This window comes from Lutra lutra, chromosome X (genome assembly GCF_902655055.1).
Source record: "Lutra lutra chromosome X, mLutLut1.2, whole genome shotgun sequence".
NCBI lineage: Eukaryota > Metazoa > Chordata > Mammalia > Carnivora > Mustelidae > Lutra > Lutra lutra.
The window spans coordinates 67546977-67562182 of record NC_062296.1 but is presented as its reverse complement, the minus strand read 5'-3'; the positions used below and the strand labels follow the sequence as shown (position 1 = coordinate 67562182).

General features: G+C 35.7%; 1 protein-coding gene across 1 annotated transcript in view; it reads left to right on the top strand.

Annotated features, from left to right (window-relative positions):
• CFAP47 (cilia and flagella associated protein 47) overlaps positions 1 to 15206 on the top strand; it is a 544336-nt gene that overhangs the window by 485791 nt on the left and 43339 nt on the right. Inside the window, exons 64-65 of the mRNA XM_047716464.1 lie at positions 8245 to 8416; positions 11651 to 11812. Coding sequence (XP_047572420.1) covers positions 8245 to 8416; positions 11651 to 11812 — 334 coding nt within the window. The remainder of the gene's footprint in view (positions 1 to 8244; positions 8417 to 11650; positions 11813 to 15206) is intronic.

Below are 15206 nucleotides of genomic sequence, written 5' to 3'. Positions count from 1 at the left end.
ATGGGAAAGACAGTGAGCAGTCTCTGCCGTGTTTTATTTACTGTGGACTGATAAAATCTATCCATGGTCAATCCATCTAAGAGTACTTACTAAAAACTTATTACACATTAAACATTTTTCTGGGCCTGGAAACTAATATCCCCCAAATCTCTCCTACCATGAAACTCGTGTCCCCACTCTGGGATAGAGTTTCAGTCGCTTTCTGGGCAGCACGTCAAATCTCCCACTCTTTATCTTCATTTGTTGAAGCTGTAATATGTAAAGCTGGGGAGTATTTTGTTTGCTTATTTGCCTTTCTCTGCATGCCTGCTTTTCTCTCTCTGCATGCTTGCCTTTCTCTCTTCTCCAGCCCACTTTCTCTGCCTACTCATCAACTTAGACACATGGCTCAGTCATGACTTTTCTGGACGCCCCTCTGTGTCTTCCAAAATAGATCATTCAAACTAGGGTTTTGTTTCTGCAAACAAGCATTCTGAAAGTAAATACAAAAGAGGATCTGGAAATAGTAAATATTTCTTAAATGAATTATAAGAATGTCAGAACAAGCTCCCCCATACATTCTCCTTACATGATTTGGAAGGTAATATTTTAAAAACTGGAAATGGAATTATGAAATGAATACCTATGTTACATGTATCCAATATACTTCATAAAATCTTTGGAATTACCAAAAACGTGGTTCCCACTAATTTTTGTTCTTTTTATTGACTAGCTCGATATTGAGGATATGAATTGTGTGAGTTAAGGAAATATTATTAAGTTGCACAGTGAGATATTTCATTTTTAATTATGTTAACTTATTCTTTCTTTTTTCTCTTTGATTGAATTTTGGTTTTGTAACAATCTTAGACTGCTTAAATTGATAAAAAATGAAATAAACTTATGTGAGGAGAGGGGAATTCTATTGCCCCTCTGTTCGATTATTCTTTATTTTAAAGCATATCTGTTCATAATGAAATCAGACTGATGGAAACCGTCTCCATTTGTCTCCAAAATGTTATTATGAGTTTAATACAGATTTTACTTTAGTGAATCATGTAGCAGCGTTAGAGAAATGTAGGAATTATAATTTTTAAGTAAATGAAACCCTGCCAACTTTCTTTGCTTCAACCAATAGACAATACTAAAGGGAATTCTGATAGTCTATGCAGATCACAGATAAAAATATCAGTGTAGATTAACCCCAGAGTTCAAATGTGTAATACAGCTGTCAATTTCCAGTGATAAATAAATGTAAGCACTTTTTATTGAAATGGAACGTATTTTCATAAGCAGCCAACTTATAGTAAATGTTCCCCAGTAAGTGTCCAGTACCTTTCTGAAGTGAAATAACTGTTTTGTGTGTCATCCTGCTGTGCTTAAGTGAGTTGTAATAACTGAGTGTTCAAACCTTGATTTCTATTTGAAATCTATCCTGTTGAAGGCAAAATGATGTTTCTGTCACATTGTAAAGGAAGGTTTAAAAAAAAGCTCATATATAGGAACCATTTTAATATGTTCTTGCTACATTAATTTTCTTGTACCTTTGTTAGGTTGCAAGCTAAAGAAAGTATAATCGTGATAATAGAAATTGATTGAATGTATTACCAGAAAAAAGTCCACTTCCTTCTAGATAAGCAGGGTCTAAAAGGAATCTGCCAATATCATTTTGGGAGGTTTGAAAGAGATGTTAGGAAAATAGCTCTTGAAAATACACCTTTTGATATGGCTCGTAATTCACTGCTTCATTACTTTTTATGATGAAAAATAACAATAATATTGAAAATAACAATTTGGAAGGTTTGCAGGCTTCTGACTTCCAGTGATTCCCTCTAAAATAGCTTTTCTGTGCTCAATGCTATCAAACTCAACAAGTTTATCTACTTTTTGGCTAAAGACGTTTTAATTTGTGAATGTTTCTGTTCTGAAGCATGTCCTATATAGAAGTAGATTTGTTCAGTCCCCTCCCAAACTCAATGTATTTCTCTTTCTTTATGGTACCTGAATATTTGAAAAATCCATTAACCTCTCCTTTGTCTGGGCTCCTTAAAGGCACCTAATAACTTGATTCCTTTCCCTACCCATATTCCCTTCTCACCTATTTCTTTAGGGACACGTCTGACCACAAAGTCTGAATACTAGTTTAGTTTTCAGCATATGCAAAGGCAAACCAGCTCTCTTTCCCTATGTGTGTAATTTAATTATAGTTTACCCAACATGTTAAATAGTGTTCAAAGGGTCATGTTGTTCCTGCCAGTTTTGCCTTCCTATGGTCCCTTAAATCCATTTTGGTGAAAATTAAAGTCTCTTAAATCCATTATGGTAGAAATTAAAAAACTCTCTGGCTTGGACTGTGATGGGCTTTTAGGTGCGATCACTAATTAAACCCTTATATTCCCTCATCTAGGTTTATGACCAAATGAGAAGCAGATTAGAAGTAAGGCAGATGGGAATCAAAAGGTTACCTCTATTAATTATAAAGGCGAACTGAAAAGTGATTTGGTAGTATGGACTCATTTGGGCTTATTAGTACCTTCCACCAAAATGAAGTGCGTTCACCCCAGACTAGCCAGTTTTAGACTCTTGGCAGGAACAAAGAATGTACACGTGAAGGAAGAGGAGAAAGTGCGCATTCTGGATTCAAGACGTTAGGAAAGAAAAAGGTCTGCTCATCTGCTCACATTCCATTCCTTCACCCATGTTCACAGATCAGGTGTGTTGCTTCCCCTTTCCCCTATGGCAAGTCATAATTGAGGAGACAGATTGATGCTGAGATTTTTTTTCCCTCCTATCCTTTTCATTTCTTGAGTATGCCCCTCTGTGTAAACATGCTAAGTAGGAGATCATAATCCCAACACTCCCTTCCCGTCAGTCTCCCTTTATCTTCATCATCTTTCCCCGAGAGTCCAAAAACCCTTACCAAGCCTCATTAGATGACAATGCCAGGACCTCTCTGCCCTCCTTCCACCCTGACTCCTCACACACATCATTGAGTTAACCAGGATTGATCACCTTCTGATTCTTTTCATTCAACAACAATCTTGCGAGCATCTTTGCTGCCAGATACTTTGCTTAGCCCCAGAGATAGCAAAATGACTAAGACACACAGACCGTCGTCAAGGAATTCAAAGAACATCTGTCCAGTATGTCAGATTCATGCACCAGCAGTATGTAAATCAATTGGTATTGCAACACTGAAATAATATTATATGAGGGTATTTAGACCGTATTTTGCAATGTCCCTTCTATAAGATTACACATTATTCTGTGTGGACATAATCTCCCCCATAATGGTATTTATTTCTTCCTACGTAGCTTTTGGTTTATACATTCTTTGTGCCTCCCTGGGGATTAGTGTAGTGACTATCTCTATGAGACTTTTTCTACGGGAGTGGTTTTATTGTTTAACTGCATATCAGATTCATGCCTCTTCCTTTTATTTTCCAGATGTTCTAGAACTTGAGGCCATTGTTCATTGATTAATCTGTTATCTTTTCTGTGTGTCTGATTTGCTAATTTACATGTCACATTGGTCTCTTTTCCGTCATCTTGCTGTATGTTGTTTGCATGTCATATGTAAATTCTCCTGCCCTGTTTGGTCTGTAATCACAAACAGCTCCTGAAAAACCTGTCATTGGTCCTTCCATGATCCTACCTTGGCCTCCAGATTTGACCCTTTCCTCTGCTTTTGTTCACTTTACTTTCTTTGCTCAACTCACCCTGCTAAGGCTTCTATCTTAACAGTTCTAACGAGACCACCCTGGACAAGACCGCCCTTAACCAGTATGCCTAATCCTGTGGTCAGATTTGTATCCTGAGGGAGCCCTCAGCCTGTCAGTAGTATTAACCTTTTGACCTAGTTGATGGACTTCCTGCTCTTATTTTTCATGACTAGTCTTATTATTTACGATCTCATTGGTTGTCTCTCCTCCATTTCTCCTGTTGACTCCTCTTCTTCTGACCCAGATGGAAATGTTTTCGTGACCAAGGACTCTGCCCTGAGGGCCACCACACCATTGTGCTGGTTATGTCCTGCATGTTTCCGGAGGCTGCTGCGAATGGTATCTTCTCAGCAATTGTGCCACGTGACCAGCCTCATATCCTAGGTTGTGCAGTATAAACCCAGAAAGCTAGGGTTCTTCCACTTGATCTTTTTAGGGCCTTGAGAAAATTACTTTACCTCTCTATATACTTAGTTTCTTCAACTGTAATATGGAGATAATAATGGTATCTACTTCATAGGATATTTCTGAGGATTAAACATGTAAATGCATGGAATCCTTAGAAAGCGTATGGTTCTCAGGATGTGTTCCATGAGCGTTAGACCTTACCATTATTGACATTCAAAGCTCTAGTTGGGTATTTTGTGACAGTGATGTATTAGGATACCCATCTTCAGTCACTGACAAATGATGTTTTATAATGGAAACATGGTCCTCTCAATGTCATTCAGTGGGTTTTCTCATTAATACACAAAAGAATGTTCTATGAAAAAGAAAGTACAAAAATATGGTGGCTAAATATTGGATGGAGACTGAAATTGGAATTTAATCTAATTGCTAAAAGTTCAGATCAAATATTTATGTTACAAGAAATCCCTTTATCTTTTCTTTTTGGTATCTTGTTTCAAATAAAGTGTGTAAAAAGAGCACCAGATGTGAGGCCACTTTCTTCCTTTAATTTTTCATTTTGTAGTTTACTGTACTTGTAGTCATAGAAGAACATGCAGTTATTTTAAATTAATCAAAATGTCTGTTCTGTTAAATGACCTTATAAAACTGAAGTAAAAACACGTCAGTGAAATGCCCCTTCAGAAAGTTTGCAGCTTTATTTATTTATTTTTTATTTTTTAAGGTTTGCAACTTTATTTAAAAAAAAATAGTAAGAGTGCTTCATTCTTCATTACCTGTTCAAAGAAAATAGCTATAGTGAGTTTATCCAGCCTTCCCTGTTTCCCTTGAATACTTTGCTGTCTTCATCTATATCAGATTTGTCTCCAGCATTCCATTCATTCCTTATGTGATTATGATATTCTAACAAATGTGCATGTCTGTTAGTGAAGGGAGAACTGCAGAAATTTAGGGAAAGAACATAAATAACAATGTTCATTATTCTTTGATAGTCATTTCTCTATAATTGAGACCTTTTTGCTGTGTTTGCCTTGACATGTATTTTACAGATTAAAATGTATATGGTATAATAATACATAATTTCAAAGTATATTTTGTAAATTAATTTGTTATAATTCAATACTTTTTGATTATCATATTTAGTCAGGTGTTCTCCTTTTTTTTTTTAAATGACTGATATTCTTCCACATTGAATAAAATTCAGTCATTGCCCTGAGAAAATTCACCTTAGTAACGAACCACTGGCCAACGTAGCTCCCATGCATGATTTATTGTCACTATGATACAGGTGTTAGGTTGAATGATAATTATGCAGGGACACTATCTGGATGGGAGACATGCCCCTTCTGTTCAATAAATGACTCTGCTGCCATACCCAAATGATTATCACTAGTATTCTTTGGTGACACAATAGATAGATATGGATATGGATATACATGGATATAGATAGATATAGATATCATATTATGAAATTCTCTGAAACCTGTTTGATTAGGTATTTTGTCTATATGTAAAGGGTATGAATACAGGACAGAAGTGATAAGCTGGTGATTCTAATTGCCAGTCATGCCTGCTCACGTATCTCCCACTTTATACAGAGCAGGACATTATTTGATTTTAATCTACATCTTCCTCTCACCCTTGTGCAAACCACCACCTGGCCTGAACTACTGTAGAAACTTCCTTAAGTTCTCTTCTAATCCCCTTTTGCTCAATTTGCCATTAAAAGAGCATGTTACTGACATATTTAAAACATTCAGTGGTCTCCTGTTATTCTTAAAAGTCCCAATTCCTCACCATGACCTATATAGTCTTACCTACTTTGCCCACTTCATCTTTTGACAAATTCTTGCCACTTCCTCTGCTTCATCCACGTAAGCTCTTTCTCAAATGCATTAAGGTGGTTTCCACCCTGGAAAACTCCCCCATGCTGCTCTCATGATGCCTAGGAGGCACTTTCTTAATTTCTACACTGGATAACCTTGAATCACTGGTCATTTCAAGGAAAGCTTTTTACATACTGGTAAAACACAATTGAAGTCAAATATATATTTATCCTGTTAGTTTCATGAATTTAAATGCCTTTTTAAGGGTTTGCTTAAAAACGATAGGATTTTCCCTCAGTGTTGAAAAATTTCTTATGGTAGTCTCAAGGACTGTTGACTTGTAACTTTGAAATTGTAATGTATATTAAGGGAAACTACATTTATTTAGATACTCTTTTTTAGAAGTGTGCAGGCATTCTTTTAGAATTATGAGTTATGTTTGTCATGAGAGATTAATTTTATCTAACGATCACATAATTAATTTATCCTGGCCTCACTGACTTAGCGCTTAACCACCCAATCCACATAAAAATACTGCATAGTTTCTCTCCAAATTAAGAGCCTAACAAAAGCCATGTTTCTCACTTGGTAATATGACTTTCCAAATAAAATGCAGAGACTCTAACAGATTATTTTTAAGATATAATACTGAATGTCAGTTTATTGTGATTTTGTTCAGCTTTCTTCTTTCCCCCTCCTTTATGGGCTCAGAGCAATATATTCCAGCTACAGGCAAGGGGGATACGTGTAGTTTGAAAAATATATTCATATTGTTTCTACTTGCCTCACCTCCTGTCCTTTAGCTGATAATCATGTCTCTATTTTGTACCAGTGGATCTTCTTATGATTACAATTATAACATCCATAGTAACAGATTCTCCACAGGGGGTTCAATGCTTCTGAAACTAAATTTAGCTTCTCATTTCTTGTCTTCATTCTGACACAAGAATTCCCATAAAGACTTTAGTAATTAAGTAGAAACAGATGTAGAGCTCAACTACATACAGTATTTGCTTTAAAAATATTATGTTATTTGAATGCAATGGAAATTTTATCTCCCATTAACCACTCTAAAATTCTTAAATGCTCTTTTTTTGTATGGATTATGGCTTCCTATGGAACATTTCCATATCTCATTCCCAAAACAAATAGACACATTATATGTAGACATAGACACATTGATTTTGCTATAGCAAAGACAGGTTATTGATAGGTACAATAATTGCCGATTTTGCCAACAGGATAAAAATCAGCAATTCAGGAGATCAGAAATATACTTTCACATGTGGAAAAAGAAAAAAAAAAGGGACCTTGTAAAGGTGTGGGTCAACCAGTTGTTTTACATGAATAAGGTTTGCTGGATAATCATTAAATGTGACTTGGGCTTCTTACAGCCATGCTGTTTTTTAGAGTTCTACAGCATACATTATAATTAACTACTTCTTAAAGGTGGTCTGTTTTCTGTTTGGATTGGTTTAAGAAAGGTGGCTATCAGTTCTGTGAATCCAAAGATCACGTTTACTGTTATACAGTAGAGAAAAACTTTAGAAATTACCTCAGCTGTGGACCAGGTCAAGTTATGGTTTCCTGACATCTTTCTATGATCCATATGCAACAAATTTTCAATTTGGCATTTGGGCTCTTACATGTATGTGGAGAGTTAGATGTTTGTCCTTCTCTTGTACATGCCAGTACTGGATTTAAGATATCTTTCACATGTACCCAACAGAACCCTGCTATAACTTTCCTCTGGCAACCTACTGGTTAAGAAAGTATGGTTAACTAGGATGTCTCTAAAACCCTAGACGAAAACATGAAGAACTCTCTCTTTTATTAAAATATACCAGACCTTGAAAATTGTGCCCAAATTAATTGGGATGCTGTTTTAATATTGTTTAAACTCAATTCAAATCTTTCTTTATAAATTACAAGTCTATAAACTTTTAATATATTTATAAAAGACTAAAGACTAGGCTGTTTTATTTATATTTTATGGTAAATATGGAATGTTAATTTCCATCTGGCTATTTCTTGCTTCATAAATCTGAATTTTAAAGATTTAAGGTAGTGGGAGTTGTCTTCTGCATTTATTTTTTATTCATTCATTTGTCTATTTACCTTTAACAAAAGCATAACTGAGTACTGTTATATACGTAGTAACGCACTAGGTATTATGAACACAAAGGTAAATAACATAAACCCTCTCCTTCCCTCTAAATACCTGTGCATGATTAGTGTTGACACATCATTGATTCTCAGTCTATATGTGTTTAGTTAAGTTGAAATCATTTCAATCTTTATTTTCATAGATATGCCTGTGAAACGTGAATTTGAATATGAAATTCAATTTGAATCCGAAGTTATGAAGTCTAGCTTAGAATCCTGTGTAGCTTTATATATCATGAAAAAATCTTATCATATCGAAACTGAAATGATAACATTGGTCTTCAATGTGGTATTTGCACCAAAGAAACCATTGAGGTAAATCTCTTTTCTTTAGATAATATTATTACTTTTTGAAACTACATATTATTACTCTATTAAACAAAATCCTGTTGATTTTTCCATCTTTTATGTTTGGATTGTATTACTTTGTGATGCTGTTGAAGTCAATATTTTGGGCTAGATTATCTCTAGCTATCAAACTCTGAAATGTATTCTGATGAGAAAAAATAGTCCAAATGATTAGAAATCTAAGATATCCTTCACAAATTGTGACCTCCCAGAGATCATTAGGGTATAATATTCACAAAATAGCAAAATAGCAGTGCACTTTGTAAAATTTTAAAAAATATTACTGGCTTGGTGCTGTGCATTAAGAACATGATGTTTCCTTTTTTTTTTTTTAACTAATTTATTTATTTGAGAGAGCAAGTCAGGACAGGGGTTGGGCAGAGGGACAGAATCTTCAAGCAGACTCACCACTGAGCACAGAGTCTGGTGAGGGGCTCAATCTTGTGATCCTTGAGATCATGACCTGAACCAAAATCACTAGTCGGACACTTGTATTGAGCCACCCAGACACCCCAACATCATGTTTCTTGATACTACTTCAAAGAACCAGTTCAAATGATAAAAAATGCCTCAGCTGTGTTCTACTTCGTAGTTGCTGTCATTTCCGTTTTACCATTCTATCACTGCACATCCTTTAGTCAGGTTTAAGATCATATTGGAATCTGTGAGAATAGTGACTTTGAATGTCTTTCTTCTGCGAAACCTCATCCAGTGTGTTTATATTTACTTCTCAGGCAGCTGGTACTTAGCACATGCAAATGCTGTATGATAGGTCACGTCTGAAATAGGGCTTTCTTTATGTCTTAATACAGAGATACCGATCAGTACCACAATACACACAAAGTACAAAATACAGCCTCGCAATGAAAAGACAGCTGAAGTATTACCTGTTCTTATAATCTTTTCTATAGTTTAACTAGGTATTTGATGTAGGCATGTGCTCTGACTATATAGTTCAATAACTAAAAGATACCAGGGTCATCTTCTGGAAACAGTAGTAAAACCAAGCTGCAAGAAGGTAGTATACTGTAAACATTTATCTTCTCTTCCGTTTTGATAGCTTTTTGTGTTTGTTTCATAGTATTTTTTTTTCACATTTAGGTTAGGGTTATGGTGATATGGAAATTACCAGCAACAACCAGAAGGGGAGAATGTTATCATTGATGAATATGAACACAACCCCTTCAACATTTTGTGGATTTAGAGCTTCTTGGTGAATGTTTGCAAAACTGTTTTAGGATAACTTGTATGCATGATTCATAAATTTTTGTGAGTGCTGTGTGATATTCTGATCTAGTTTAATAATTCTGTTTTGTGTATGTATGTATATATTCATTGACATTTGTCATTTCTTCTTCCTTATTTATTTGGGATGGTTCGCTGGAAGACACACAGTTAAATGAGAAAAACCAAAATGAACCCAATAGCTCTAAATTATGAAAAAGAACAAGAAAATAATTATACCTAAGCCATGCTTTACCTAGATAAATAAAATAAGTATTAAATTCAGTTATTTTCTTCCTGTTTGGCGAAGTAAAAAACCCAAAATATTCGTTTTGGTGAAAAGAAAATATAACATTATTTCACAACAGTTAATACAAGGTGATTTTTCACATTCCTCTTTTCACAGAATAGTGTATGTAATAATAAAAAAAAATAATGATCAGGGCCCTAACTGATGGTTTTTACAGAAACAAAGAAGATTATTTCTACAGGTCTTCACCTTTTCTTTCAGTAAAAATCAAGGGTCTAAAACAAAAATTTGAGAGATTAATAGTATTATGGTCATGAATCAGCCTGATGATTCTAATTTAACAGAGGTCTAAACATTTTTTAATAAATAAATGATCAATATCATTTGTCTTAGGGTTTCTTAAGAAATAATAATTATCTTAGCTCAACTTTCTCCTGGAACTCTTTTTTTTTTTTTTTTTAAAGATTTTATTTATTTGTCAGAGAGAGAGGAGAGTGAGCGAGCACAGGCAGACAGAATGGCAGGCAGAGGCAGAGGGAGAAGCAGGCTCCCCGCCAAGCAAGGAGCCCGATGTGGGACTCGATCCCAGGACGCTGGGATCATGACCTGAGCCGAAGGCAGCTGCTTAACCAACTGAGCCACCCAGGCGTCCCTCTCCTGGAACTCTTGACCTGCTGTTCTTTCTGAAAGTTTTATGTAAAAGGATTGTGATTTCTTTTTCCAATCTGACATACAATATTGCAGTCACACCATTACATGTTTGCATTATTTCCACCCTAAGCAAGCAAACAAACAAGTAATCATTCCTCAGTTTCACCTACTGCCCTATGTTTCCACTCCTTCATAGCCAAATGCTTAGAAAAGCGATCTCTACTCACTTCATTAATTCAGCTGCCACTTAATTATAAGTTATTATGTAAAGTGTTTGTGGCCTTTTAATTTCAGTTAAAATTACAATTTTATTTTTTAAATCTTTAAGTCAATTTTATGAGCTTTGTAAGTGTCCACAGGAAATATAATTTTTTCTACATGAAATAAGAATTTAAAAAACTTTCTCACAATGTTTCCTTTTGAACAAAATTTCCACACAGACCTATCTGTATAACACCTGGGTCCCTTTGCCAACCTAGCCTTGGATTCTTAAATGTTACGTACGATATTCTGTGCTGGTTACAGAAAATTTGCAGTCAGTTCTGCATATTTTACTGGTTCTTAGTAAATAACTATGGCATAGATAAGATGTGCTACAAAATAATTATCTCACAAGGAGATTGATAACATAATCAAAGACCTAAAATTTATTCCTAAAATGTAATTCACAGTCACCTGCTTTTTTTTTTTTTTTTTTTTTTTTTTTAAGAATTCAAAGTCCTGGGGGTGCCTGGGTGGCTCAGATGGTTAAGCATCTGCCTTCAGCTCAGGTCATGATCTCCCTGTCCTGGGATGGAGCCCCTCTCTGGGCTCCCAGCTCAGCAGGGATCTGCTTCTCCCTCTCCCTCTTTCTTTTCCCACTGCTTGTGTTCTCTCTGTATCTCTCTCTCTCAAATGAATAAATAAAATCTTTTTAAAAATAAAAATAAATAAAAAAAGAATTAAAAGTCCCAAGTATTTTTTTTACCAAAACCACAAGGTTTGTTTACATTTTCACCCTAGATATTGGTCTGCTATATTATATTCTCTTTTTGCTTGTTTTCCTGATTCCTTTGTAATCTCTCTTTCTGTTTAAGGACTCATATTACACTGAAAGTAGAGTGCATAACAGATGGGATTTGGAAGTTTCCCATAACGTTGGTTGCTACTGAGCCTGATGTGGATGATGTCATTGATATTGAAGGCATTGGTTTATTTAAGGAATCTGTTGTTGACTTCAGGCTGACAAGTCAGACGAGGTAATATATCAAGCAAAAGTATGTAACTGGTTTTGTGAATTTAACTTATGCTGAATTGAGAAAAAAATTTAAGATGGAAAATTCTATTATGTCATCTTTCAATGTTTAAGCCAGAGAAGTATTGCTTCTATGAATCAGATTAATATATTTCATAATTTTTAATTAAACATTGGAAAAATAGTCTGCAAAGTGAAGACCAAAAAAACAAGAAACAAAAGTAAATAAAAACTGAAATTTAGGATGATATTTCTATTTGTTTTTCTTTTTTCTTTAAGATTTTATTTATTTATTTGAGAGAGAGAGAGAGAAAGAGAGCACATGAGCATGGACAGAGGGAGACAGAGAATTTCAAGTAGACTCTGCGCTGAGTGTGGAGCCTGATGAGGGACTTGATCTTAGGACCCTGAGATCATGACCCGAACTGAAATCAAGAGTTGGACACTTAACTGACTCAGCCACCCAGGCACCCCTCTATTTGTTTTTCAGAAACTGTTATTAATGTATTTTTATAGCCCACTTTCATTAAGTTTTTTTAATTTTAATTCTAGTAAAGTTAACATACAATGTTATATTAGTTTGGGGCATAAAGTATAGTGATCAACAATTCTGTACATTACTCAGTGCTCTTGATAATAAGCGTACCCTTGATGCCTGTCACCTATTTTACCCTTCCCCCCATCCCTCCCCTCTGGTACCATCAGTTTGTTCTCTGTAGTTAAGAGTCCATTTCTTGGTTTGCCTCTCTGTTTTTTTTTTTTCCTTTGTTTGTTTGTTTTGTTTCTTAAATTCCACATGTGAGTAAAATCATATGATATTTGTCTTTCTCTGACTAATTTCACTTCGCATAATACTCTCTCCCTCCCTCCTTGCTATTGCAAATAGCAAAATTTCAATTTTTCTTATGGCTGAAGCGTGTGTGTTAGTGTGTGTGTGTGTATGTGTGTGTGTGTGTGTCTGTGTGTGTGTGTGTGTACCATTTCTTCTTTATCCATTTATCTATTAGTGGATACTTGGGCTGCTTCCGTAATTCAGCTATTGTAAATCATGCTGCAATAAACAAACATAGGGTTACGTATATCCTTTTGGATTAGTGTTTTGTGTTCTTTGGGCAAATACCCAGGAGTGCGATTGCTGGATCATAGGGTAGCTCTGGTTTAACTTTTTTTTTTTTAAGATTTTATTTATTCATTTGACAGAGATCACAAGTAGACAGAGAGGCAGGCAGAGAGAGGGAGAAGCAGACTCCCTGCTGAGCAGAGAGCCCAATGTGGGGCTCGATCCCAGGACCCCGAGATCATGACCTGAGCTGAAGGCAGAGGCTTAATGCACTGAGCCACCCAGGCGTCCCATGTGTTTAACTTTTTGAGGAACCTCTGTACTGTCTTCTGCGGTGGCTACAGCAATTTGTATTCTCTATCCAACAGTGTATTCTGTATCCAACAGTGCACGAGGGTTCCTTTTCCTCCACATCCTCACCAACACCTGTTGTTTCTTGTGTTTTTGATTTTAGCCATTCTGACAGGTGTAAGGTAATAGCTCACTGTAGTTTTTTTTTCAAGTTTTTATTAAATTCCAGTCAACATACAGTGTATATATTAATTTCAGCTGTAAAATATAGTGATTCAGCACTTCCACATAATACCTGGTGCTCATCACAACAAGTGCCTCCTTAATTCCCATCACCTATTCTATCCTCCACCCATCTCCCCTCCAGTAACCCTTAATTTTTTCTGTATAGTTAGGAGTCTTTTTCCTCGTTTGCCTCTCTTTGTTTCCCCCATAAATTCCATAAAAGGGTGAGATTATATAGTATTTGACTTTCTCTGACTGACTCATTTCACTTAGCATAATGTTCTCTAGCTCCATCCACATCTTTGCAAATTCCAAGATTTAATTCTTTTTGATGGCTGAGTAATATCCTGTTTTATACATAGACCCCCCCCCCCCCCCGCATCTTCTTCATCCATTCTTCTGTCAGTGGACATTTGGGCTCTTTCCCTAACTTGGCTATTGTTGATAATGCTGCCATAAATACTAGGATTCATGTGTGTCTCTGAATCAGTATTTTTGTCTCCTTTGGGTACATACTTAGAAGTGCAATTGCTGGATCGTAGGGTAGTTCTATTTTTAACTTTTTTTTTAATTTCATTTTTTATAAACATATATTTTTATCCCTAGGGGTACACGTCTGCGAATCGCCAGGTTTACACACTTCACAGCACTCACCATAGCACATACCCTCCCCAATATCCATAACCCCACCCCCCTCTCCCAATCCCCCTCCCCCCATCAACCCTGTTTGTTTTGTGAGATTAAGAGTCACTTATGGTTTGTCTCCCTCCCAATCCCATCTTGTTTCATTTACTCTTCTCCTACCCCCTTTTAACTTTTTAAAAAGATTTTATTTATTTTAGAGAGAGAGCGCACACATGCACACAGGTGGGGAGAGGGGCAGAGACAGGGGGAGAATAAAAGGTAGAGAATCTCAAGCAGACCCTACAGTGAGTGTGGAGCCTGACATGGGGCTCCATCTTACAACCCTGAGATCATGACCTGAGCTGAAACAGAAGTTGGATGCTTACCCAACTGAACCACCCAGGCACCCCTTATTTTTAACTTTTGGGGGGGACCTCTATACTGTTTTCCACAGTGACTTTGCATTCCCAATAGTGAAAGACGTTTTCCTTTTCCGTGCATCCTCATCAATACCTGTTGTTTCCTATGTTGGTAATTTTAGCCATTCTGACAGGTATGAAGTAATATCTCATTGGAGTTTTGATCTGCATTTCCCTAATGCTGAGCATCTTTCCATGTGTCTGTCTTTGGAGAAATGTCTGTTCATAACTTTGCCCATTTTTGAATTAGATTATTTGGTTTTGGGGTGTTGAATTGTATTGGTTCTTTATAGATTTTGGATACTAACCTTTATTAGATATGTCATTTGCAAATACTATCTCCCTTTCAGTAGGTTGTCTTTTAGTTTTGTTGATTGTTTCTTTCTCTGTACAGAAACTTTTTATTCTGATGTAATCCCAATAGTTTATTTTTCGCTTTTATTTCCCTCACCTCAGGAGACATATCTAGAAAATATTTTAAAGGTCAATGGATTATTTTTCAGTAAACTTTAATGGTTTGGTGTTATGAAGTGGTTTAACTAAGCAGAGGTGATCAGGTGACCTATATTGACTCTATTTTCTGTATTATTATTCTGCTCCACCATAACTAGCCTTGTTACACTTGTGATAGCATAGGCAGAATGAGCATAATACTTTTACCTATCTCACATGTACAGTATATTTTATACCTGTTTTTAAGATATAACAAACATGTCATGAAATTTCATTATAAGTATACATTTCAATAATTTCTTTGAAAAATTGTAGAATTTGCAATC